Source organism: Oncorhynchus keta, chromosome 2 (genome assembly GCF_023373465.1).
Source record: "Oncorhynchus keta strain PuntledgeMale-10-30-2019 chromosome 2, Oket_V2, whole genome shotgun sequence".
NCBI classification, from domain to species: Eukaryota; Metazoa; Chordata; class Actinopteri; order Salmoniformes; family Salmonidae; genus Oncorhynchus; species Oncorhynchus keta.
In genome coordinates, this window is record NC_068422.1 from 58,999,524 (window position 1) to 59,027,522 (window position 27,999).

General features: G+C 43.3%; 1 protein-coding gene across 1 annotated transcript; it reads right to left on the reverse strand.

The window, feature by feature from the left end:
• On the reverse strand, nt 1-27,656 carry LOC118357490 (DNA damage-binding protein 1). The gene is made up of 26 exons (XM_035734639.2): nt 27,483-27,656; nt 26,374-26,522; nt 25,970-26,086; nt 25,591-25,812; nt 25,169-25,283; nt 24,830-24,927; nt 24,490-24,648; nt 23,947-24,030; nt 22,128-22,347; nt 17,949-18,024; nt 14,044-14,152; nt 12,503-12,681; nt 8,869-9,029; nt 7,852-7,959; nt 6,985-7,192; nt 6,599-6,694; nt 6,332-6,443; nt 5,658-5,781; nt 5,391-5,555; nt 4,811-4,905; nt 3,994-4,164; nt 3,509-3,618; nt 2,633-2,802; nt 1,701-1,803; nt 707-830; nt 1-485 (listed from the first exon to the last, which is right to left on the reverse strand). Exons 1-26 carry the CDS (start codon nt 27,541-27,543, stop codon nt 402-404), a joined length of 3,420 nt encoding a protein of 1,139 aa, XP_035590532.1. The 5' UTR covers nt 27,544-27,656; the 3' UTR covers nt 1-401.
• Nucleotides 27,657-27,999: the final 343 nt, after the last annotated feature.

A 27,999-nucleotide genomic window follows, 5' to 3' on the forward strand; every position in this document is an offset into this window, starting at 1 on the left:
TACACAGTACTAAAGCAACCTTTATTAAAAGAAACATGGAGAAACGTCAATGACAAAATAGCGAAGGTATCGTTATCCTACTTTAGTGGATCCCTGTCAAATCCATGAGTCATCTTTCCTCGTCCTCGCACTGCAGTGATTTGCCCCCCTCCCCCCATACCCTTTCTAACCAGTCCCTTTGCCTGTCATCGTTATGGTCGACAGACCATTTTTGTTTATCCAAGCACCTGTGAAGTATTGATGTGGGATCGGATTTAAAAAACATTGTCAATTAATTTGAAGTCCGGAGGACGGTCATGCAAACACCTTTTTATTTATTTATAAGTATTTACAGAGCCCTAGCCACCCCTCCCCCTCCACCCGACTCCCCTCCGTAATGGCCGGAGTCTGAGTGGTAGGGGCTAGTGGATCCTTGTCAGCTCCTCCACAATCTTTATGACCTCGTCCACGGTGGCCTCGCGCTTCATTCCGCTGCCGTCGTCAATCTGAAATGCAGAAGAGGGTGCTGTCAGCTCACTGTCCCAGTAGTTTGCGTTAACCCGCAAAGCTATGGGACACGTGCATCTAAGTGGTACCTTTATCAAGCGTTACTGCAGTCCAAGAAGTGCGAGCGAGCTTGTGTGTGTGTGTGTTTGAGAGAGTGTGAACGAGTGTGTGTGTTTCTGTGTGAAAGCGTGTATGTGTGAGAGTGTATGCGTGTCCGTACCTGTAGCGTGCTGATCACCTCTTGCATCTTGGCGCGGCCCAGGTCCAGGAAGCTCTCGATGAGGTCCCCGTCGATGAAGCCCGTGGCCTGCTCAGTCTTACGCTCCGTATGGAAGGACCTCCAGGTGCCAGAGTCAAGGAAGACAAATAACACACACGCCTACAGCAAAGCCAGTCCTCTTACCGAGAACTCTGTCCTTTTGAGTACCAGAACATGCATTTTTGGGGGTTTGAGTACTCATAGAATGTTCACTCTAAAATATGAGCACCTGGTACTGAATCATTTAAATGAGTAGCAGCCCCTGAAATGAGAACTGGCACCTTTTTCAAAGGAAAGTACAGTGCAAGTGATTTTAGACCACAATAAGAGTCTCTCAAACGTGTGATTCTTAGGGCTGGCACAATTAGTGTATAACCGTGAAACTGACGGTTATGGATGAAGACTGTCTTGAAAATAAAACAGTCATATATGAGTTTAAATCAACAAATCACAGCACATATTGATGGCTACACTTCCTGCTTTGCGCCTCGCAATGGCCACCCATTATACCATCATTGACTTGAATTGGGACGCCCGTTCTATTCATTCTATTTTTAATGGCAGCACATGCAGTCAGGAGCGAAGGAGTGCCTATTCGAATGGTTATTACAGTGACGGCGGTCATTTGGCTGGCCAATTACAGTGATCCAAAATCCCAAGGCCGTCAACCCTATTGTTACTTCCCCGTATCACCTACACACGGCTACTTGTCAACTTCATGCCGTCGCTTCATTCACGCATGACACGGTAAAACAAAGGGCCTTGTCATGCATTCATTTACGGGCTTAGGCATGTTATGACAACCATTACCACAACCATTACCATTCGGACAGCGCACGTCGAGGTCGGTGGTACCAAGTTGCCACCCATGACAGTGGTGCTCACCGGTTCTGAAAAGGCACTTTCAGTGTGATTTCATAGGGGCAGGTCCACACACACCAGAAGGAAAGGATATAAGCTGTGCTCGATCTTGCCCACGCTCTTGATGACCTTGTTGAGTCGGTTCTGCAGGTCCAGCAGCAGGCTGTACCAGCCCTCGGACAGAGAGGTCACAAGACCTAGAGACATAAGACAGGTGGCTTGTCATTTATGGGAGAAAATAAAAGGAGAACCGAAATAGATATGTGCAGATCCGTACGCTTGTGGAGCTCGTCACTCATACCTAGTGGAGGGGAAAAGATGGAAGAAGAGGGAATTTGAGAGTGTGGGTTGTCTGACTGAGGGAAGGTGACATTTTTTCCCCCGCTCCAGTTTGTGCCTACTGAATATGTTGTTGTCCACGAACACAAATGCGTTGTGCAGCTTTTTGCGGGAGGGAATAGTCATTGCAGAACTTCGTTGAACACTCCAATCATCATTCCCCTTTCTTTATGACCACAGCTATGAAAGAAATTGAGAAAGTAAATTGACTTTGATTTTGGAAGTCACATGGAAATTACTGGGAGATGCATCCTCTCCACTGCCCCCCCACCTCTCATCCTGAAGATGGGTGCTTATGTAGTTGAGGAAAATCTGTACAACTTTGCTGTAACTGTACAGAGCCTAAAAAATTAAAAAAAGACACGGGGGAATTCGGGACCTTGAAATTGGCATCAGTACAGTCTGTACCAGAAAAACAAAATTTTGAAACCCAAGTGCTGCTACAGCAACATGTCCAATAAGAACACAGATCTCTCTTGTTTTGTGCTAATGCATACTCTACGACCCTGGGGTGTATTCATTACGGCAAACTAACAAACCATAGCTAAATGTTTTGCAATGGGGAAAAAAAACAAGTGTTTCTCATTGTACAAATGCAGGTTAGGCCTTCCCTGATTCATCCCGCGTGCTTCCATTTTGTTTCTAGTGAATACAGCCCTGGCATGTGGCACTGGGGGGGGCCATTACCGATCATGCCGTTGACGGTGCCGAAGAGCACGGAGCCCTGCGTGGGGGTGGAGCTCTCGCCCAGGTTCTGCAGCACCAGTGACCCATGGGAGAAGACGTTGACAAACTCCCCCAGGTGGAACACGCCAACCTCCTGCAGGTGTTGTCGCTCCTCGTCTGTTGTGGCCGCGCTGCCAAGGGAGAGAGAGGGGGAGAGAGCTCAACATCTATTTTGGTCCTAATTATTTCATGCTTTGGCAATGTGTACCCATTCACTTCATTCTAAAAAAAGCTACATTTCAGAGAGTCAAAAATATATTTTTAAAAAGTGCTAATTATTGTACCCATTTATCTACACATTTCTGCTTTGGCAATGTGTACCCATTTATTTCGTACCAATAAAGTAGCATTGAATTTATTATGATCGAGAGAAAGTGATGCGAGAAAGAGATCGAGCGACTGATACAGAGGCAGGCAGAAAAATATATAAAAATGGGGAAAAGCAACAGCAGCAGATATAGAGGAGTGGCATTGAGTAAGAAACAAACGAGCGTGTGAGGGAAGAGGTAGTAAGAAATAAGATGGTGACAAACAGAATGATGATCACCCAAAGCGAAACAGCACAGGAGGAAGAACGAGGGAGAGAAGACAGAAACGGTGGCATCAACAAACACGTGAGAGAAAGACAAAGGAATTCAGTGATCATGGATGATTAACTTGAGGGCTTATGGATGATGACGGTGAGAGTGTGAGGACATGTCTAGGCCCGGGCTCCATCTCAATGAGTCTTTCTGCGATTCTACCGCATACTACTGATTTGCCTCCTAAACCGTATTAGAGGTCTCTTCCTTCGGAGGGCGAGAGGATTCCAGAAAGAGGTCAAGACTCCCACCGCACCTGTCTTTTTGACACACAAAGAGGTTGAAGGCATTCTCCGCCCCCAGGAAGTTGTCATCGTCCAGGATCTCCACAGCACTCATCCAGTTGGGATTGAAGTCACGGGCAATCTGAGAAGAGTGACAGGTGAAAAGCAGGCTTATCACCAGTGCCTCAATTCAATTCCATTCAATAAACTTTATTCACCCAAGAGGTGCAATTATTGATAACAAACAATAGTTCCAACTCATCACTCAAGTTCTTATTCATTGCAAGTGTTTGGTGTTGAATCCTCCTTGATAAAGCCCATGAGAAATGAGGGTGACAAAATAAAAGTATTCAAATCTATATTTTGGAGAATGTTGTATCCAAGGGGGAACAAACTGTTTGAGAAAAACCAAACAAATTGTCATTTAGACCTTGAAGTGTGGCGTTGAGCACATCCACCATCCTCTTAAGGAAAAAGGGTGGACACCAGCAGGGCCTCTCTTAGTGTCATTCCTTACCTCCTCAAAGTTGCCCTCCATGGGTTTATAGGCCAGCAGCAGCACAGACCTCATCAGGTCTCCCACCAGGATGAAGTCACCTTTGGTCTTTAGGTAGAGTGCCATGATGTTGTTGTAGTGGTTACACTCCGTCCTCAGCTCCTTCTCAGCGGTCCACTCGTACAGACGCACCTGGGGGGGCGTGTGCACGTTGACGATGCGTTGATATTGACATGCACAATTGTCGAGGAGCAGAGTCCGGACGCTGCAGTGTAGTTTCGGAGTAACAAGGACTCGAAAGCACAGAGGTTGTTTTTGTAGGAGACATGCATATCATACAACTACAAGAAATACACCCTTCAATGTTCCTTTAGATTCCAACGTTCCATTGGAAAGAATACTACTGTATAGACATAAATTATCCCCAACACCCTTTAACAGTATGGTTGTGGGCCCCATAACTAGTTTCACAGCGGCAGCCATTACGGGTCATTGTAGAGGAAGCACTGAATTTGACAAGGCAGCAACACCAAGGTGTTTTCAACTCATTTTAACGTCAGGATTGAGAAATAAAACTGAAACCGTGAAATGTCTCCTTTAATTTTCTTAGTTTTTAAAATGTCTTATTGCCAAGTACCATGGGGCGAATCCTAACTTTCACTTAAATCAAATATTCACTTAGTGATGCATTATTGGCAACGAGAGACATCGTGAAAGTTTTAATTTAAGTGGAGGTAAACATTTCCCCTCCATGCGAGTGTCTACAACTGAAGCCTGTGAAATAGGAGCTGGCCTTGAAAAACATCTACTTTCAAACCATCAAAAGTGAAATGCTCACTGTGCTGTTGATGCTGGCCAGCAGTTTGCCATTGAACTCCACCATGGAGTAGACTGCTCCCTTCACCTCCTTCTCTGCAACCGTCTGCAGCTTACCTACACACAACAAGAAGAAATAACAGTCTGGGTCAGAGCCGGTGCTGCAGTAGCCTGAAATCCAAAAGGATACGTTTTGTTTAACCATTTGTTTCACTGTGAAAGAAAGGTGAAACTGAGCATAATGGTTTGGATTCCAGGCAATTATTTTAAACAAACGGAGAAAAGTAGCACATCAGTTTGGTTTTCAGGCTCGTGTTATAGCTCTCTGATACAGTATTTTCACTCGGAGTCATTCATCTTCGTGACTGAGATGATTATCGATAGGAAGGTGCTATCAGGCACTACCAAGGGTGGAAGAGACATGGAACGAGTGAGGAAAAAGGTGAGAGAATGAGTGAGAAAAAGACGAGGGGAAGAAAGACTGTAGAAGAAAGCGTGAGCAAAAAAAGATGAGGGGGGTGAGAAAGAATAACAGGAGAAGAATGATGGGAACGAGAGAGCGAGAACAATGAGGATGGAAGAAAGAAGAAGTCAGCCCTCACCGTCAGTGTAGTGGAAGACGATGATGCGGCCTTGCTTGGGCTCCGCCTCCTCTGGGTAGACCATTGCTGTGCCAACGATAAAGTAGACCGAGAGGTCCCTGCCCAGGCGGCAGGACACCATGCTGAGGGCGTACTCACTCTGGAGGAACTGGTGGGCGTGGAGCACTGGGAGGACGAACACACGTGTGAAAATCACGCAATTGAGGACAAATCACCAATTGAAAATGTTTTCTTTAGTCAAGACGTTTTAAAGGGGGGGGGGCTTACCTTCGAAGGTGTGTTGGTCGACCACCAGGAGGCTGTGCACCTCCACCTCCTCCCCGAAGGAGGTCTCGTGTGGGGAGGTGCTGCTGGGGAACAGCTTACTGGAGCTCACACTGCTTGACAGAGCCTGGGGGAGAGATCGGGAGAGAGGAGATATGAAAGGCAGAGGAAGTGGGAAAATATGAAAACTCAGACTATGCACACCCACAAGGCCAGGGGAAAAGGGGAGTAGGTTCTTCCTAATCTACAAGTTATATTTTTTTCTTGTTTTTTTTTGTGTGCAATAAACCTAGACTAAACTAAGTCATCTGGACACATTGTCAGCCAAGCGATGTGCACTACTACCATTCAAGGCACCCCCCAAAAAAACCTAACACAATTGCACTAAAACTGCTAAATAAAATACAGTAACACTCTGAAAGCTGATGCTTTAGTTCATATAGAGGAAAGTTCACAGATATTTCCAGACGGTTCTTCTACAAAACACGCAGTTGCACTTAAGTCACGGTGCATCATGAAAACGGCGTTGAATACGGGAAACGAGGCTCACGGCCCATATTCAAAAAGCTCTTCATCCGTGATCAGCACTCCTACCCTGAGAATATTTACGACTACGGGGGCCCAGAACACGAGATCCTGGCAGTGGTACACTGAAATACCCGATGGTGTGCAGCTACCTGAGTGCTAGCGCTGGGGCGCACCGCTGCCGTGGTCCCGCTGGCGTCCTGCATCTCCACGCGGCTGGACAGCACCCCGAAACACTGAGACACTTCCTGGTAACAGATCCTCCTGAGAGGGAGGGAGCGAGAATAAAGTGGAGACAGAGAGCGAAAGAGTAAAAAAGAAACAAATAAATATTTCACTCTTGATTTACCCGAGGGGTCAATCCATTGGATAGATAAACTTCTACTCTAACTAGTTCTATGGGTCTTGCTCCCTCTTACCTGGGAGACTCGTAGAGGGGAACCGTGCGAATGTGGAGCTTCTGGATCTCGTCGATGGTCCCGATGGTGAGAGTGCTGTTGTTGGCCAGCGCCAGACTGCCAAAGACACAGAAGTGCAGGTTACAACCACACACCAACAACAGGTACGTTACATATTTATGTCTAGCTTTGCTATCATTCCTGTTCCTGCTTGAGAGTCGTTGAATGAGAAAAATAATCAACGCACGACTCCGTCTCCTCTCCAACACGTGCACTGGTCTGAAACCACAGGACAGATGACAGGGGGAAAGGAGGTTTCTGTTGAATTCGTCCCCACATCAGTACAAACGGAGAAGACGTGCTAAGGATGCCACTTTGGACTATTGAGACGAGCGTGACTGACTAACCTGTCTGGGTAGCCCTCGGAGTTGAGCGGACACATGTAGTTGACCTCCTTGAGGTTGACATTGGAGAAGACCAGCTTGTGGTTGGAGGAGTAGATGACGGTGGGCCGGTCGGAGCAGGCAAACACGTTGGAAGTGGACAGGGAGCGGAAGGTCCTCAGCACCGTGGGCTGGGTGCCCAGAGTCACCTTCTTCCGCTCGCTCAGCACGCCTGTTGGCAACACAACGGGGTCAATGCCAACAGTTTAACAATAAGTTTGCAACCCTGCCAGGGGGTAAGTGCACTTTCAATTCAGTCTGCTCAGGAGATAAGCGGCAATTCCAATCCAAAACCCTTTCCATTTTTAATATACACTGAGTGTCAACAACATTGGGAACATCTGCTCTTTCCATGACATACACTGACCAGGTGAATCTCTTATTGACGTCACATGTTAAATCCACTTTAATCAGCGCACATGAAAGTGGATGTGTATTTGTCCCATTCAGAGGGTGGAGTCAACATGGGCCAGCAACCCTGCGGAACACTTAACACCTTGTGGAGTCCATGCACTGACCAATCGAGGCTGTTCTGAGGGCAAAAGCAGGTGCAACTCAATATTAGGAAGGTGTTCCTAATGTTTTGTACACTCAATTGTATTGCCAATGAAGAGTTTGACATTCTCAATACATTTTCAGAATTCTGAAACAGAATCGAACTGCAGCTGTGAAGACAAATGAACGGGCCTATGAACAGCCTCCTATTTGACACATCTTAACCTAATTTGTTATATCAACGAATTAGATGATGGTGCAGTTAACTGTCTGGAATCTTTATGAAAATGTTGACTCGAAAGGCAACAGAAGTATGTGTTTCTCCAGCAGCCTGACCTGTCGTCAGGTCCAGGCCGAAGTAGAAGAGCGCTCCGTCTCCCAGGGCACACAGCAGGTAGTAGCTGGCCTCGAACGTCGTCATCAGGATGGAGCGAGGGATAATTTCTGCACACACACACACACACACACACAAACACACAGAATCTCGTCAAATGTGTGAAAAGCTTCAGAATAGCAGCAGAATTCCACTGTCAATTCAAAAACAACTATTATTCATCCTCCGGGAACAAATAAGAAGGCATCGACAGCTAGGTCTCACAATAACAGCTTCCGCGTGGTTGTGCAACATTGCAAAAAATGGATCGAGGACGTGTGAAACCAGCAGTAGAGTGCTTCTGTCCCTGAGGATTCCCTCCCCTTTCACGGCCAAGTCACACAGGCTTTCAATAGGAGGGGTATATTAACACATCCAAAAATAATAACAGAAGGACAAAGAGAATGTCCAATACAGAAAAGAAAAAAAAAGAGAGAATGTGTGGCCAATTCTTCGCTGCTCCCAATCATGATATCTTTATGAAAATGTTGATATTTGAGAAGCTTTATTAAAAGACCATGGTTGGGAGCAACAAAACAGCGGGCGGACATTAGGGACGGGCATTTGAAAGAATGTCTGGATTTGAGTACTCTGGAAAATAAATGTTGCATACTGGCATGTTAGCGTGAAATGGGGCTGCAATAACAGTTGCTCCAATTACTGGTTGTTCTGATACTCAACTGAAAACTAAACTAATATTTTCAATGACAGACTCCAAACAACAAACACATCTTAGCATTAGAAATGTTGTCAGGTCTTATGAATTGAACCTGCTAAATAATTACATTTATTAAAATGTTGTCAATTAATAGTTATCAAATACAAAATCTAGTACCCATCCCCAGTGGGAAATGTGGGAAATGTTTTTTTTTTTGTCAGTTACACAGACTTACCTGGCTACACAAAAGGTTCAAATCAGTTCCTCCCATCTATCCATCCCTCACTATCCCTTTAAGTACACAGTTGAATCTCCATCTCACCTCCTCCGAGCATCTCCTTGTGCAGGGCGGTGAAGCAGGGCAGCTTGAGGACCCGGGCCGATATGTCCGTCCACAGGCCCACGGCGCAGAGGGGCGACTCTCCGCCCTCCCCCAGGGGCGTGATGTCTAGGCAGGCCACCTCATGCTCCATCTCCACCGTGCTGAGGGGGGACAGAGAGAAGGGCATGGGATTGGATTCAGTTTTGTATTCAATTAGTTCAACAACAAAAAAACGACTATAGCTAATATTTATTTATTTTATTTTTTTACTTCAAATACAAAACAACTTACAGACACACAGAAACAACGACTACATCTCACCTGGCCGGACATTATACGCCTTAAATTGTACCACTTAGTTTTCCCTCCGTCTCCCATGCGATTTCAATAATAAATCATTTGATTTTTCCATTGTGTTAATGACGCCGGATTGATTTTAACGTTTTTTCAAGATGAGTGATGAAGAGAATAGTCCAACCCCATTGGGTATCTCACTACATCCTCATATGGGATTGGATTTATGAAGTGCTTTTATAGGTGCTCAAAGCACTTTAACGTTGTGGAACTGAGTTTGACTTCATTGGATATTTGTTTTGCCCCAGTGTGTGGGTACAGCCCACTCTCAAAAAGGAACGGCTTTTGTTACAGCTCAGCATCAACAGTGATTGCTGGACCAGACCACATTAGTAGAGCCTTCCTTGGCCAGCAGTGTACATTTACATTTACATTTAAGTCATTTAGCAGACGCTCTTATCCAGAGCGACTTACAAATTGGTAAGACTATCCTCGGGCATGGTGATGGCCTGTAGAGCTGACTCCAACTGGGTTCAAAGTGGTGTGTGTGTGTATGTGTATGTGTACATACAGAGCCTTCGGGAAAGTAATCAGACCCCTTCAATTTTCTACGTTACAGCCTTATTCTAAAATGAATCAAATAGTTCCGCCGCCGTCAATCAATCTACAAACAATACCCCATAATGACAAATCAAAAACAGGTTTTTAGAAATGTTGGCAACCCATGTCCTGAAGCAACTCCTGTGTTGTCTTGGCTGTAAGCTTAGGGTCTGTTGGAAGGTGAACCTTTGCCCCAGCCTGAGGTCCTGAGCGCTCTGGAGCAGGTTTCTCATCAATGATCTCCCTGTACTTTACTCCATTCATCTTTGCCTCGATACTGACTAGTCTCCCAGTCCCTGCTGCTGAAAAACATCCCCACAGCATAATGCTGCCACCACCAACATGATTCACCATAGGGATGGTATTGACCAGGTGATGAGCGGTGCCTGGTTTCCTCCAGATGTGACACTTGGTATTCAGGCCAAAGAGTTCAATCTTGGTTTCATTAGAGTAGAGAATCTTGTTTCTCGTGGTCAGTCATTTAGGTGCATTTTGGCATACTCTAAGCAGGCTGTCATGTGCCTTTTACTGAGGAGTGGGTTCCATCTGGACACTACCATAAAGACCTGATTGGTGGAGTGTTGCAGAGATGGTTGTCCTTCTGGAAGGTTCTCCCATATCCACAGAGGAACTCTGGAGCTCTGCCAGAGTGACCATCGGGTTCTTGGTCACCTCTCTGACCTTCTCCCCCGATTGCTCAGTTTGGCCTGGCGGCCAGCTCTAGGAAGAGACTTGGTGGTTTCAAACTTCTTCCATTTAAGAATGATGGAAGCCACTGTGTTCTTGGGGACATTCAATGCAGCAGAATGTTTTTGCTACCCTTCCCCAGGTCTGTGCCTCGACACAATCCTGTCTCGGAGATCTACAGACAATTCCTTTGACCTCAAGGCTTGATTTTTGATCTGACATGCCCTGTCAACTGTGGAACCTTATATAGACAGGTGTGTGGCTTTCCAAATCATGTCCAATCAATTGCATTTAACACAGGTGGACTACAATCAAGTTGTAAAAACATCTCAAGGATGATCAATGTTAACAGGATGGACCTGACCTCATTTTAGAGTCTCATAGCAAAGGGTCTGAATACTTCTGTAAATAAGCTATTTTTTTATTTATTCTAAAAAACAGTTTTTTCGCTTTGTCATTATGAGGTAGTGTGTCGATTGATGAGGAAACACATTTATTTAATACAGTTTAAATACATTTTAAATTGTATTTCCAGGCACTAGCATTTCATCCCATCCTAAATTTGTTTAGACATGATTTTCTGCCCCCCACTGGCTGAGTATGGAGAGAAATATGATGTATCCTATTGCACTAGAAGTGGAGGTCTTAACTGACATATCCCTTAAACAATGTTAACCTACGCTTTATTATTGCTCACACAATTTATCTTTATCAGAAACTTAAAAAACAATGGAACAGGTCATCGAAATGGCATGTTCATAGTCAATAAAGCCTTGCGATTTGGAGGCCAGCATTTTGCACCCCCCCCATGTTTCACATGCGGAATCCGTACCCTTGCATATATACGGATAGCAATGGTTTGAGAACATTCTAAGGTTTGTAAGACAACACATTACCAGGTACCACACCCCCACACACACATTTTAAACTTTAGTCAGCTATGTTGGCCTATGGAGTCCCTTGGGAATCAAAACTACTGGCCTATCCGATTATGGAATATATAAATAATTTATCTAGGCTCCCGAAAGGACCAATCACTATAATATATGTTTAAAAAAACGTTTGGAAAGCTTATATGCTGAGCTAGCCAATAAAAAAGTATGATCCACAGATAAGTGATTCTGAACAGCACTTTAACTGGAACAGAATCTTGAGAAAAACGACCTTGGCATCCCGTAATACGAACCATTAATATTTTTTTAACGTTTGTTCCCTGACCGTATTTAACACCAAGGAAAAGTTTTAGAATGAAAATGGTCCCAACTCCCAACTGTTGACTGTGTCCCCTAAATCAGGTAGACAGACTCCTTCATATGATGTGAGAGTGGGCGGCAGTTAAACGCTTCTGGGACAAAGTTACAAAATTCATTTGAATTGAGTGAATGTAAATATTCAATGCGTTGCATCTGCTGTGCTACTTAAGATGATGAATCCTTGAATAACCTAAAACCCAAGGCCAGCTCTACACTGGAGTTGCTTACCAAGAACACTGTGAATGTTCCTGAGTGGCCAAGTTACAGTTTGGACTTAAATCTACTTGAAAATCTATGACAAGACCTGAACATTTTTGTCGAGCAATGATCAACAACCAATCTGACAGAGCTTGAAGAATTTTTTAAATAATAAACGGGCAGATTTTGCTCAATCCAGGCGTGGAAAGCTAGAGATTTACCCAGAAAGACTCACAGCCGTAATCACTGCCAAAGGTGCTTCTACAAACTATCGACTCAGGGTTGTGAATGACTTTTTACTTACTTATATTTCATTTTCAATACATTTGCAAAATAATTATACAGAAATGTTTTACTGTCATTATGTGGGTATTGTGTGTCAATCAATTTACATACACAATACCCCATTAAGTTAAATTATTTTGAATTCAGGCTGTAATAAAATGTGGAGTAAGTCAAAGGGTATGAATACTTTCTGAAGGCACTGTCATTTCTGTTGATTCACACGTATTTACAATTCATTTGGTATGGGGCTCACCAAGTCTCTGGTGCTGTTTAACAACACTGTCAATAAAGTCCGAATGGATTTGAGTTGTGTGTACCTGATCTGTTTGAGTTCCCCAGAGAGGATCTGGAGATAGTAGAGGGCGCGGCCCACGGCCAGCACCACCTGGGAGGAGTTACAAGCGGCCAAGCTGATGTTCCGGCCCTGCGGCTCCTTCCACTCAGACACCAGGGCCTTGCTGTCCTGCATTACCAGACGCACACCGCCTGACGTGATCTGAACACACACACACACACACACACACACACACACACACACACACACACACACACACACACACACACACACACACACACACACACACAAATATATCAGTACCTTTGTATGATTCACTATTTGAAAACTGTGTTCACACGTGTATTTGTTTGATTTACAACAGCACATAAAAAATAGATAATTAGATTTTTCAAAGTAAAAAAATGGTGTGGATTAAATTATTCAAAATTCGAATTAATTTGGTTTATGGCAAGTGATTCTTGTTTATGTGTAATTTCTCACTTGTGGTAAGTGTCAGGTGCCTCTTGGGTAAAAAAAAAAAAGCCATTCAATCAGTTTTGCAGAGAAAACAGAAGATTCTGCCCCAAAGAAAAATAGCAAGGGTGCCCTTGCATTTGTGTGTGTGCGTGGCACCGGTTTGTGTGTTAGCGTGTCTGTGGCAGATGCACATGATGGAGCAGTGACTGTCTGATGAAGAACGGGCTGTCTTACCGTAGTGAGCTAGGTTATAGGCCTACATCATGGGCTGGATAGAAGCAGTCTGCAGTACTGGATAACAATTGCTAAATTTGCCTCAAAATAATAGAACAATAAATGTCCCATCTCTCAAATCTGTGATTGAGAATAGACTATTCCTCGGCTGAGGCAATCTACTTTCATTCTTGTTATTTTTGAAAGCCACAACTTTAGGACATCTTCTTGTTTCGAATATTTGAGAAATAAGCTACTGTTCGTAACTAACATATATTTTACGATAGGCCTAGTAGGAGGATAGGTTATTGGCCATTTGGTTTTCAACCTCTCGTGGAGGAATTTTCCCGGCCAGCATGGAGCCCAAATCCAGATGTGCAAAGCTGATAGACATAACCGAGATGACTCAAAGCTTTAAATGCCACCAAAGGTGCTTCTACAAAGTAATGACTCAGGAGTGTGAATACTTATGTAAATTAAGATATTTCTGTAATTCATTTTCCATAAATTAGCCCCAAAAATGTTTTCACTTTGTCATGATGGGGTATTGTGTGTAGCTGGGTGAGAAAAACAATCAATTTAATCAAATTTGAATTCAGTCTGTAACAACAAAATGTGGAATAAGTCCAGGGGAATAAAGATTTTCTAGGCAGTGTATTGTGAATCAATACGATTGTATTTCATTTCGATGTTCCCTCAGAGGGATAAGAGAGCAATGAGAAAAGTGTTGATCAGTCATGGAAATAGGAGTTTGTGCAGGTACAGCCAATTAGCGAAAAAATAATATTACGAGTCAAAATTATACCATATATTGTCAAAAATAGTATCCCAATATGTAGCTATCGATTTTTTCCCCTCATAATTAGTGTGCGTCTGTGTGTGTGTGTGTACCTGGATGAGTTGCTGGTGGGCCACGTTGCCACAGTAGAAGGTCTGCAGGTTGTCCACAAAGCCAGGCAGCTCAGTCTCCTCCACCTCCTCCCCGTTTAGCATCAGCACCCTGAGGACACACAAACACAGAACAACTTATTATATACTGAACCAAAATATAAAAGTGTTGGTATCATGTTTCATGAGGTGAAATAAAATATCCCAGAAATGTTCCATATGTACAAAAAGTTTATTTCTCTCAAATTTTGTGCACAAATTTGGAATGTCCACCAGAGCTATTGCCAGAGAATTTAACATTAATTTCTCTACCATAAGCCGCCTCCAATGTAATTTGAGAGAATTTGGTAGTACGTTCAACCGGCCTCACAACTGCAGACTACGTGTGACCACGTCAGCCCAGAACCTCTATATCCGGCTTCGTCACCTGCGGGATGGTCTGAAACGAGCGACCCAGACAGCTGATGGGTTTGCACAACAGAATAATTTCTGCAGACTGTCAGAAACGGTCTCAGGGAAGTTAATCTGTGTGTTCATCGTCCTCACCACGGTCTTGACTGCAGTTCGGTGTCGTAACGGACTTCAGTGGGCAATACTCACAGTCGATGGCCACTGGCACGCTGGAGAAGTGTGCTCTTCACCGATTAATCACGGTTCAACTGTACCGGGCAGACCGCGTGTATGGCGTCATGTGGGTGAGCGGTTTGCGGACGTCAACTTTGTGAACTGAGTGCCCCATGGTGGCAGTGGGGTTATGACTTGGGCAGGCATAAGCTACAGACAACGAACACAATTGCATTTTATCAATGGCAATTGATAGATACTATGACGAGATCCTGAGGCTCATTGTCCTGCCATCAACTTTTTTTGTCACTTGTCCTTTGGACATATTTTCTACTTGTCTGAAAGCTGAAGTCACTTGACCCAACAACAACGGTCCGTAACACCATCGGCCAAAGGGGTGACTGAAAATGAGTGAAGTACAAAAGATGAAGCTCGTAGATGGAGCGAGTGTCACAGTGCCTGGCTAGCTGTGCGGTCCTGTGCTGGGTTTTAAATCATCGTGGGCTGTAGAGCAACTCTGCTGTCCTCAGAACTTGATAATTATAAACTGATTCACATTTGTACCCCATCCACCTCTCTTATTAGGCCTAGACTACTTATATGTGCTGTTTTAGGTTGCACATTGCTGGAATAACATGGAAATCGGCATCGGCCAACTATGCATTTCTTTCATTAACATTCCTCAGCTGTTGCCTAAGTTTCCTTTTGACTCCTCATTTGATTTCTCCATCGTCTTATTGTTTGCTCAATTTCACTTCTTGTGGTCTAAAATATTTGTCACTCAAAATAAATATGAGAATAGTATAGACTCCAAATTTCATAATAATTCACATTTAAAAGCGGCAAACTTTAAGACATTAAACACTTTTTGAATAATTCAGAAAATACTACTCATAACTTTAATTTGTCTTAATTGCTTAATGATATTTCAGCTAGTAGAATTAGGCTTTTGTTCATGTCACATATATATTATTCTCTTGCTTTGTGTAAATATAACATTAATTGAAATGGGATATAGCAAATAGGAATACAGGCAATTTACTCAGAATGCCGAAAATGGTCTGCACAACTCACCAGATACGTCACCCATTGAACATGTTTGGGATGCTCTGGATTGACGTGTATGACAGCGTGTTCCAGTTCCTGCCAACATCCAACAGCTTTGCACAGCCATTGAAGAGGAGTGGGACAACATTCCACAAGCCATAATCAACAGCCTGATCAACTCCATGCAAAGGGGATGTGTCGCTGCATGAGGCAAATGGTGGTCACACCAGATACGGATGGATTTTCTGATCTACATTGCTACTTTTTATTTGCTTAAGGCATCTGTGTTCCCAGTCATGTGAAATCGATAGATTTGGGCCTAATTCATTCATTTCAACTGACTGATTGTTGAATGAACTGTAACTCTTTGAAATTGTTGCATGATGCATTTATATTGTTATTCAGTGGAAATAAGCAATTTACATTGTAAAAATGGCTGGCTCACTCAATATGATTTGGCTTTTCCAACCAATAAGGATGCTTGGACGCAATGCAGGGCTCCGCCCTAGACACCTCATGTTAGAAAGTGTTTACATGCCGTTGCAGGAAAGAGGAAGTGCTGAGCAACTGTTCACATGCCGTTTCCTAACTAAGTGTTGTGTGCGTCCATTGCAAATTAGAGTGGTTTTGTTATTATTATTGTCACAAGTGTGTTTATTGAGTGCAACTAGCATTATCATTTGTATTGTATTAGCAATGTTAATATTATATGCATACTACCGCTGCAATATTTTCTATTTTTTTATTTCACCTTTATTTAACCAGGTAGGCAAGTTGAGAACAAGTTCTCATTTACAATTGCGACCTGGCCAAGATAAAGCAAAGCAGTTCGACAGATACAACGACACAGAGTTACACATGGAGTAAAACAAACATACAGTCAATAATACAGTATAAACAAGTCTATATACAATGTGAGCAAATGAGGTGAGATAAGGGAGGTAAAGGCAAAAAAAGGCCATGGTGGCAAAGTAAATACAATATAGCAAGTCAAACACTGGAATGGTAGATTTGCAATGGAAGAATGTGCAAATTATAAATAAAAATAATGGGGTGCAAAGGAGCAAAATAAATTAATTAAATACAGTTGGGAAAGAGGTAGTTGTTTGGGCTAAATTATAGGTGGGCTTTGTACAGGTGCAGTAATCTGTGAGCTGCTCTGACAGTTGGTGCTTAAAGCTAGTGAGGGAGATAAGTGTTTCCAGTTTGAGATTTTTGTAGTTCGTTCCAGTCATTGGCAGCAGAGAACTGGAAGGAGAGGCGGTCAAAGAAAGAATTCGTTTTGAGGGTGACTAGAGAGATATACTTGCTGGAGCGTGTGCTACAGGTGGGAGATGCTATGTGACCAGCGAGCTGAGATAAGGGGGGACTTTACCTAGCAGGGTCTTGTAGATGACATGGAGCCAGTGGGTTTGGCGACGAGTATGAAGCGAGGGCCAGCCAACGAGAGCGTACAGGTCGCAATGGTGGGTAGTATATGGGGCTTTGGTGACAAAACAGATTGCACTGTGATAGACTGCATCAAATTTGTTGAGTAGGGTATTGGAGGCTATTTTGTATGTTTATATCTGCAATATATTTAGCCTTGTGTTACTTGTGTATTAGCCGGTACCATTCTACAGATTCTAGAAGTTTCCAGCTCTTTCTGTGCCCCAGCACATGCGCGGTAGCCCTAAATTAAGATCCAAGCCAGGCGTCTAGATGCAATCCTATTGAATTCATTCATATGTTTATATTATGCCACAGTTTGCTCATCTGCTTATTGTCATATTGCATATGTATTTTAGTATCTTCTAATGATTATATTGTTTCCCCTTTTAGAATCAGCTGTGTCTGTGTTTGCGTGGTGTGACAAAGTGTTCAGTATGGGCCCCAACACTATAGTGGGAAGATCTTAGTGAATCAGTTTAAGTGTAATAGTAAGTGAGGACATTCACAGTCGACCGCTCAGACAAGACCCAGCTGCCAGATTTTTCATGGTCCTAGTCGTCGCCGGATTTAGCGACCAACAGCTTCTTCGTGCAATTTTGATCATTTCAACCTTTGTAAACTTCTTATTTGTTATAATTGGTATAAAAATAAAAATAAATAAATCCATGTCAATGTCTGACGCTCGAAATTGAATGTTTTGTCTGTCTATTCTCCCTTTTGTTATAATAGGTGTCAAATCAACAACAAGATCATATAAACAAGATATGTTGGCATTAGGTAAGGCGTCACCAGATTGGACAGGGAGTGATTGCATTGTGGCCAACACGAGCAGAACCTTTCTATAAGGCGACCACTGGTTGTCTCACCTTGTCTGGCCGACGAAAGACAGGACCAGCATGTCGTCTGTCTCCCTCCCAGCCTCTGAGCGAAGGGGCCACAAACCTGGGAGGACAACAAAATAAATATGGAGGAAAATAAAATGTCAAGTGTTCCACTGTACTAGAATTACAAGCAGCATTCTACTATCTAGGTGGTGTTTCATTAGGGCAAACAACAGAAAATGTTTCAAAGTATTTTGCAACAGAAAACAAGAATGAGTTTCTTATTTGGACTACTATTGGATTAAGTCCAGGTAGTCCCTCCCGGTTTTAGTCGGTTTTCTTCCATTTAGGTGCCAAGTAAACAGGAACCTGAACTAGAAAGTAGTCAACGCTGTAGCTTAATTGAGTTTCTTAAGGGTTTTGTTCTCTATCTGGGCCTCATTGATTGCCAAAATAAACTAATTGCGTCTCATAATCATGTTCACGAGTAAAAGGACGATAAAATAAAAAATAAACTACGACAATCAAAAACGGCAAAGATTAGACAGATGCAAACAATATGGAGAAAATCCCACTGAGGCCCCATTTCCATTGGCACTTTGAAGTTTACCCAGGTTGGGGTGGCCTTGGTGGGTTAGCTCAAATTACATTTTCACTGCCTAAAGAAATGAGAAATGTCATGTTGCCAGGTAGCCAATATGTGATTGCAGCTGGCTTCGCTAATGTTGCTAGCTAGCAAGACATTGAAGAATTTAATTCACCATGCTGTAACTCACATTATCCCATACTCCTGACAGTGCCAGCCAGACTCAGAGCCATGTATTTAGCTTGCTGATGTTAGCTAAACGGTTAGTGTCTTCTCTAGCATAACAGGCTAGCCTCTTAGACGTAATGGGAAAATGTAGATTTCTGCATAAATCAACATACCCCAAAAGTAACTGCTATTCATGTGTAATTACATGATTCTGAGGAGTCAAAACTCGTTGTATTTGGAAAAAAGACAGCTAGGCGATTGAGGAAATTATCAGAAGATAGGAATTATAGTTCAGAATATACAAGATCAAGCACACACACACAAAAAAAAATCTAATAGTTTTTTTATTTTGAAACTAATCCTTCATTGACAAGCTATAAGTGAATTATTGATGCCCAGACCTGGAAAAACAACACATGGCTTCCAAAAAATTTGAACAATATCAGAAGAAAATGGGATTGATAGACCTAACAACTAGAAATGGCCAGATATCTTAGTAAGTGGTGTCAGGTGTGGTCATAGGACATTTCCAAGTGTCCCTAAACCTCTCCAAAGTGGCATATGTCTGTAAATGAGATAATTCCAGTGCTATTACATATTTGCAATCCCTAAATGCTATTTGTAAAGTATAAAAACACAATTGCTACTGTATTAACCTCACTCAAACATTGTGGTGGTGTTATGGGGTATCAAGTGTACAAGTGTCCGAATGTGGTAATTGTACTTTTTTGGCACACTGGATGTGCCTAAAAGTGATTGTTCACTATAAAAAACTACATTTCTAGAACAGAAACCTCTCTCAAACATTGTGGTGGTGTCAAGGAACATACAGGGGATATCCAAGTGTTTATCATATTTTTCATTAACAAAGATAGTCACTCAGACATTCGATGTTGCCATTTGGTCATACATCATCAGATACCATTCGCAATAGGCTAGAATTGTTCCGACCAACCTAAGGATGAATGTCATAACCCCCAAGTAGCTAAGGCTCAAACACAGACCAAATCGAAGCTTATCTTGTAAGATGTTTGCCGTTTGGTGAAAATGTTGTGTAAAATAAACATTTTGTCTCTCGGGGCTGGTGATCAATAACGGTAGGTCACAGGCAGACAAATAAGACATCCTCGTGATCTGTGGAGTCCCAGCCTTCGGTGTGAATCAACGCGTTTCGTGTCTATTTCGTTAATGCTTCACAACGCTAACCGGTGTCATGACGTTGGCCTGGGGGATAGGTTTATGACAGTCATAAATACCACTTCCCCCCCTTTTTCCTCTCTCTACCCTACTGATGTTACATTTGCAAAACCCTTGGTTAACATAGAGATTCTGGGAACATCAGAAGGTGGGGAGAAATGAACTATATTCTGGTAATCCGACCAATTGAACATATGCAGTAGTACTTAATGAATATGATGTCAGTTGTCATCTGAGACATTCTCATCAATGATAAGATGACAAACTCTACAGTGGAAAGTCTACACATCAGAGTTATCAGATTCGCATGGAATTGTTGTTCAATTTAAACGTTTGAATATGAAATGATTTGTGATGGGATGAAATGTGATTTTAGCTTCTAAAATGTGATATTTGGGTTTTCATAAGGTAGGGCTCTGCTCAATCAGTTGGCCGCCCCTGTGAAGGGATATGGGCTATGAAACTTTTCAAACACACCCTCCTCTCCCTTCCTATATAAAGCCTTGACGACAATGTAACCTCCTGTTCCGAGGACGACGGTCCAATGTCAGAATGGTTCAGATAATAACAATAGAACGAAGCCAACATCAGCGTGAGCTTTGGTTGCGAATAGTATGAACTTTGAACTCTTTTTCACTACAGAAGTGATACCTCCTAGCCGTTGAGTTAGCAACAGCAGATGCAAACGAGGGTTAGGAAGGAACAGACAGGGTATTCCGTCTACCACACAACGACGTTACTACAACGTATTCAATTTACCAGCAGAGACATTCTTCAAAGGACAAAGGACTCGGTTGGGCAACACGGACTTCCATCTACCACCAACCTACCGAAGCTCAGAGTAAATATTTATTGCATTTTCTTTTTCCAAATGGGAGGTAATTTAGAATGCATAGGATACTGTATTTACGATAGCACAGCTTCGCCCTTTGTTCCTCAGTCTTCCCGCTCCTTCACTCAAACCCAGTCCCTTTTATTTTGTGTAACCAGCTGTCATATCTGTTCCGCCCGCTAGGGACGTTTTCCTTTATGACGTAATTTGTAATCAAGTTATGATTTAAATGTGTATGTGTAATTCTGTGTGATTAGTTAGGTATTTGGTAAATAAATAATTAAACCCAATTTTGTATTGCTGATTCAACTTGTTAGCCAAGGTTCGTGCAGATAACTAAGAATTTACAACTTTCAGATGAGACTGAATTAAGAAAACAATTAACATTGACTGCTATTGATGTAAAATATTACTAGGTCTTTAAGATTTTTATTCGGAAGATAACAGCTCTATAAATATTATTTTGTGGTGCCCGACTCTAGTACATGATTAGCTCAATCAGGTAATATTAATTTTCGAAAGTATTTTATTGAATAGCATGTCATATCACTTAATCCGGCATAGCCAAAAGACACAACACCAGATTGTAGGTAGCAACCATCTTGAAATGAGGTCATCGGCTCAGCCTGCCCTTACACATTCGTATGGTCATATATGGTAGTAAGTCACACCAAAGACTTTAAGGCACAGATCCATAGCCAAGATACTCAGCTTTCCACAGACACCCTGCTTTTGCAGATAGGGGCTATCTTCTAATACCAGACTGAATTACAAATAAAAAATCTAATAAGGTCCAAAAATATATGGGATTTACATACAAGAGGCTAGCTAGCTTGCTTAATTCCTACCTTGCTTACCATGGCATTGACTATTAGCTAGCTAGCTAACCAAGCAAGCCAGACGACAGGTTTGATATGATGTAGCTAGCGAACATTAAATACGGCCTGGTCAGCTAAAAGTCCTGCTAGCTCACGTTAACTAATTTGCAAGCTAATACTAATTAAAGCTAATGAATGAAGGATCCAGCTATGGTGGTAAACTCACGTCATGTCTGACAACTGCATGTCCATGTGCTAGCTAACAGCAACAAGCCCAGACAAGCTAGCTAAATGTTGTGTCAGCTTCAGGCAGTGATCAGCTTGGTGGTTGTATAGTAAAGGCGTCACCAACCCCCGATTCTAATTGAGCTGGCACCAATTGTGAAACTGGGCTGCGCTGGCCTGGGTTTCCCTCTACCCAGCTTGAATTTGAGAATTCCATTCAAGCCAACTCGAATTTGGCCCTAATGTATCAGAGGTAGAGGCACTTCCATACATTGCTTATACCAATTCAACTCCTTCAGATCTTCAACTGTCCAGGGGTATAGGGGCTAAGGGTTCATTGGGTATTTGTCCAGAGAGAGCAGCACCCCACCCCAGAGGGCCCAGAAGCCCACACTGACCTTTGATCCCTGGCAGGTCAATGCTGGCGTGCTCGTGGATCCCGATACCATTCCGGATGATCCTGAGGGAGCCCTCCTTGAACGCTCCAGAGCAGGTGACCAGCTGGCCCTGTCCCTGTCTCTCCAGGTCCACCACACACATGTCCACGATGGGCCCCAGGTTTGTGAAGGTCTCCATCACCGCCACGTACGACCCGGAGTCGTTACTGTCCACATTGAGCTGGAGGGGAATAATAATTTCCATTACAAGCCATAACAATAATGTGACAACTCCAGATAAACAACATGTGGACTTTGACCATACTTATTTTTCTTTGAAACAAAGGCGATGATGTCCACCACTCAGTACAGAAAAAAAATATAGTGAGGCTTGCTTACCCTTTCATATATTCTTGAATTTCAAAACAGGTTTGATCTGTACCTTTCGATTACTGAGTGATGGCCATTTTTATTTTTTTCACCTTTATTGAACCAGGTAGGCTATTTGAGAAAAGGTTCTCATTTAAAACTGCGACTTGGCCAAGATAAAGCAAAGCAGTGCGACAAAAACAACACAGAGTTACACATGGGATAACCAAACGTACAGTCAATAACACAAGAGAAAATCTGTGTACAGTGTGAGCAAGTGAAGGAGGTAAGGCAATAAATAGGGCATAGTGGGGCAGTAATTTCAATTTAGCAATTAACACTGGACTGATAGATGTGCAGATGAGGATGTGCAAGTAGAAATACAGGTGTGCAAAAAAGCAGAAAAACGGGTGGGTGTTGCTATGGTGACCAGTGAACTGAGATAAGGCGGAGCTTTACCTAGCAAAGACTTATAGATGACCTGGAGCCAGTGGGTTTGGCGACAAATATGTAACGAGGACCAGCCAACGAGAGCATACAGGTCGCAGTGGTGGGTAGTATATGGGGATCTCAGTTCACTGGTAGATAAGACGGATGACACAAAACGGATGGCACTGATAGACTGCATCCAATTTGCTGAGTAGAGTGTTGGTGGCTATTTTGTAAATGACATCGGTAGGATAGTCAGTTTTACGAGGGTATGTTTGGCAACATGAGTGAAGGAGGCTTTGTTGTGTAATAGGAAGCTGATTCTAGATTTAATTTTGGATTGGAGATGCTTAATGTGAGTCTGGAAGGAGAGTTTACAGTCTAGCCAGACACGTAGGTATTTATAGTTGTCCACATATTCTAAGTCAGAACCGTCCAGAGTAGTGATGCTAGTCGGGCGGGTGGGTGCGGGCAGCAATCGGTTGAAGAGCATGCATTTAGTTTTACTAGCATTTAAGCACAGTTGGAGGCCCCAGAAGGAGTGTTGTATGGCATTGAAGCTCCTGTGGAAGTTTGTTAACACAGTGTCCAAAGAAGGGCCAGATGTATACAGAATGGTGTCGACTGCGTAAAGTTGGATCAAAGAATCACCCGCAGCGAGAGCGACATCATTGATATATACAGAGAAGAGTCGGCCCGAGAATTGAACCATGTGGCACCCCCATAGAGACAGCGAGAGGTCTGGACAACAGGCCCTCTGATTTGACACACTTTGTGTCAAATCGCCTGGTGAGCAAGGCGATGCAGTTATTTGCGAAACCAGGGCTGTTGAGTCTGTCAATAAGAATACGGTGATTGACAGAGTCAAGCCTTGGCCAGGTCGATGAAGACGGCTGCACAGTACTGTCTTTTATCGATGGCGGTTAGGACCTTGAGCGTGACTGAGGTGCACCCGTGACCAGCTCGGAATATAACAGTTTGGGTCTATAATATAACAGAGTGTCTCACCCTTTGAAGAGGTTTCCTATATGACCAGCCTTACCTTGACCAACTGGGAGTCACCCAGTCTGGAACCCACAAACACCACACCGTTGTCCAGGTAGGTCAAGCACTCCGCAATGGACGTCTGCAAGGGAGGGAGGGATGGATGCACACAGTCATTACTCTTGAGCCCATCTCATATCAGCAACTTACAAAAAGTGCCCAGTGTACACTTTTTGTTTTTTACAATACACACTCAAGGATAAGTCTGCCATTGAGACTCAATTGTGTAATGTAGAGGTTGATTGTCAAACAGGAAAGAAGCAGAGAAAATGGAGTTCAAGAGAGACATCATTGAAAGCAAGATATGAGACGACAGAGCCAGATAAAAAAGAACAAGAGATCATAGGGAAACAGAAAAAGCAAGAGAGACATCGAAAGAACAAGAGAGAAGGACAGATAAAAAGAACAAAAGACAGACGTTGAGAAGAAATGAGACAGACCACACAAAAAAAAAGACCACACAAAAAAAGAGAAAACAACAAGAAACACAGAGCAAGGGAGACAGATCACGAGAAAGAGACAGAAGGCCTACAACACGTACCTCTCCAAGCAGCTCGACGCGGAGGTCCTTGAGCACCACGGCCCCGTCCATCAGCTCCTCCTTCTCCAGCAGCAGCATAAACAGGCGGCCCTCCATGTCCCCCAGCAGGTAGCGCGAGCCGTTGGGGTCCACACGGTTGTGACAGACAATGGTGCTTTGCTGTTGGGGAAAAAGGAACAGAGGTGGTGGATGAGGGGAGTTTCCCTCTGATCTACGTAAAGTGCTTTGAGCATCTGGAGAAGTGACGTACTCCATATCCAATTCATCCTTGCTATGAAGGTGCATGATGTTGGAAAAGAGTTGAAAGCCTCTGCATTGTTTTGATTTAGGGTGACCTTACCTTGATGGTGGGAGGTGCGATGGCCAAGTATTTATCCCCGTTGTGGTAGGTGATGGATTCTTGTCCAATGATTATAGCCCCCCCAAATGGTTCTGGGACTAAAATATACAGACAAATACATAAACAACCAAGTCAATCAATGAACAAGGGAGTCACATTCAAATACGCTCGAAGAGAAAGAATTAGAAGAGGACCCTTGGGCGCTGCAGTTCCAGTGGAAGTGATCTTTAAACACTCATCTAAGAGTTTCGAACATCAGAACACAGTCAATCTCATGAGGATTGGATGACAGCCCTGATGACCATTGTCGAAACCTGCCTGAACATTCTCTTTCCTCACCTGGGATAACCATAGAAGCCTCCGCCTCCACGTTCTCCTGTTTCCACGGCCCCTTGTTGAACTCCTTCTCCCTCAGCGACACCTCGTAGGTCTTTACATGCCGTCCTTGAGGGTCCTACAGCACAAACACACAGATACAATCAGACTGACACTCACAGATATTTCTGCTAACTAAAGCACACATTCCCCCATTCACCAGACAGGCACTTCTGTCTCATAGCCACATCCCATCTGACTCCCCAATGTTCTCTCACCAGCATTTAATTCCTACTTGTGCATTTTTTTCAACTCCTCCACAACCACCCCCTAAACATACACCCATATAAATCCATACACACAACCGCTCCAACATTGTACCCCTTTCATCCACCACTTCCTACCTGTGCCTCGCCCACCCTATTTTACCTCCTCCCCCTCCCTACCTGATAGATGAAGCAGACTGTGGGCGCCTGACAGCCGTACAGGAAGTGGACGTCGATGACCTGCAGCTCCTCCAGGCGGATGTTGAAGGCCTTGAGTTCTCGGTTCTCCCGGTCCAACGGGATCACCTTGAATAGGCCGTCGTACAGCCGCAGGCCGATCATGCGGCACTCAGGGTCGACAATGCCGATGATGCCCGTCTCCGAGGGACGCCCGATGCGGTCCTACGCAGAAATAAATAAGTCGGTCAAGTTAAGAGGAGTCTCACGGCATCCTATTGTTTCAGTCTGCAGAGTATTCCTGTTGTAGTTTTGCAGAACATACTTTGATTTCCAACAGCTCAAAGACACTGGCTATGCTCGTATTTATTTTTTCTCCTACCTGCACGTTGCCGTGGGCGCGGGTGATGATGTCGATGCTCTCCCCGTTCTGTTTGTACTCCAGGATGCAGGCGTTGTATTTGGCAGTGAGAATGAACAGCAGGTCCTTGCTTTCGCCCTGCAGTCAAAACAGACAAAAAGGTTCCTCTCCATTGAAGCCAGTGAAAACATATGTCCATGTTCACGTTCGGCATCAGGAGAAGTTTACAACTAGTATTGCAGTTACAGAAAGAAACCAGGGTCTTGTTCAGAAGGGCACACCGTAGTGGAACCTTCTGCAGCGCAAAACATAATTTGGTGTTCTTATTGAACAAGTTCAGGTAGTACCTCCCTGTTTCAAAATGTTTTCTCTCTATTGAAATGACTAACATGCACACACAAACATACAGGTAGTAGTAGACTCACCTTTGGCCTGAAGAGCTCCATGACGGCGATCTTGCCGTACATGCCCACCTCTTTGACAGGCCGGAGCCCTTCTGCTGTGACCACATAGATCTCCAGGCGTGTGTTTTTAGCTATGAGTATATTCAGGTCCTCCGCAGAGGTGAAGTGGCCTGGAGAAGAGAGGGTGGTCTGGTCAGTCGGACTAACTTTTTCTAATAGTGAAATGAGTATTTCTTAGGAGTGTTTTCCATATGACTAGCAGATCTCGTTCCTGTATTTTGAAAATACACATTTTTGGAGTTCAAGTATTTGTTTTTCTATATACTAGGAATAAACCTGGAATACTTTTCTAGCTAGGCAGACCATTTCTACTCACAAAATATGCACTAAGTTGCACTGCATTGACAGCGTGATTTATTGAATTAATAATATGGGATTTGTTAGTGTCATAATGCCTTAAATTAAGTTTTGTTTTTAATCACACGTGATTCTTAACCTAGACAGTAATACATTGAATATTTAGCTAGCTATCACCAATATATTGGCAATCAAAATAAATGCAGGGTAACGTTAGCTAGCTAGTTAAGTAAATCTCCCTACATCCCCAACTATGCAGTGTCCCCGATTGTATAATTTGCCAATGTATTATGTAGGTGGACATATTGACTGGCACTGCAGTGGCTTGTCTGCTACCTGTGTAATTTAGCAACACTGAAGTTCCAAAGCTGTTTTAAGATTCTTGACAAACTGATAAACAAGAAGATAATTGCAATCCAATTGACTGACGTTAGATAGCAAACAAATTTACATCGACAAACAACTGAAGACAGCGAGCGCTGGCTTCAAAACATCCCGGCTGCGCAAGAGCACCCACTGACTCGTGCTATTTTGTGCTCACTTGAATGACAATTGATAACTAGCCATACGATATTAGTCGACCATACATGTCCCGTGGATGGTTATTCAAAATGTATATTTAATTAAGGGACTTGATAGACTTGCTGGCAATATCAAAGGGAGCCTGGCCTGCAAGTGCCTGTAGCTTGGCTTCAGCTTAACGTTGTAGTGGATGAGGTTGCCACGATATGCTGGTGCGCGAAGCTAACAAGAAACAAGAACAACACGTTTACCGGTGATGCAGGCATTGACTGCCGTCGGTTTCTGCGCTGTTACCACGTAATTATACGACATGGCGTTCCAGGACAGAATAAGAAACACCAGCGAAATTGTATCAATCCTTCTCAAGTGTTGAAACCATGGATATTAAAATGATGATTAAAAAAAATTAAAAAGCGGAAGTGGATTGCTAAAAGCTCAAGATCGATGTTTACTTTCACAGCGCCCCATGTGGCTCGGATGTCGAATTTTGTCGTTGGTGCGTTTATTTGTATAATACGGTGTGCAATGTCCGTCTGCATTGGACAGAAGACGAGGGCTCCATAACTTCAATTATTTCGCTTACCCCGCTGTAATATGACGTTTTTTTCACATCGGTCTTTAAATGGTCAACCTCAGCAGCAGAGAGCCAAGTGACTGAGGAGGACTAGACATCTTTCAGAGCCATGGCATTGTTGCTCACGGTTGATCAAGCAAAATACCCCTGTAAACGACACTTAATCGACTTACTGTATCAATCCATAATGGTCA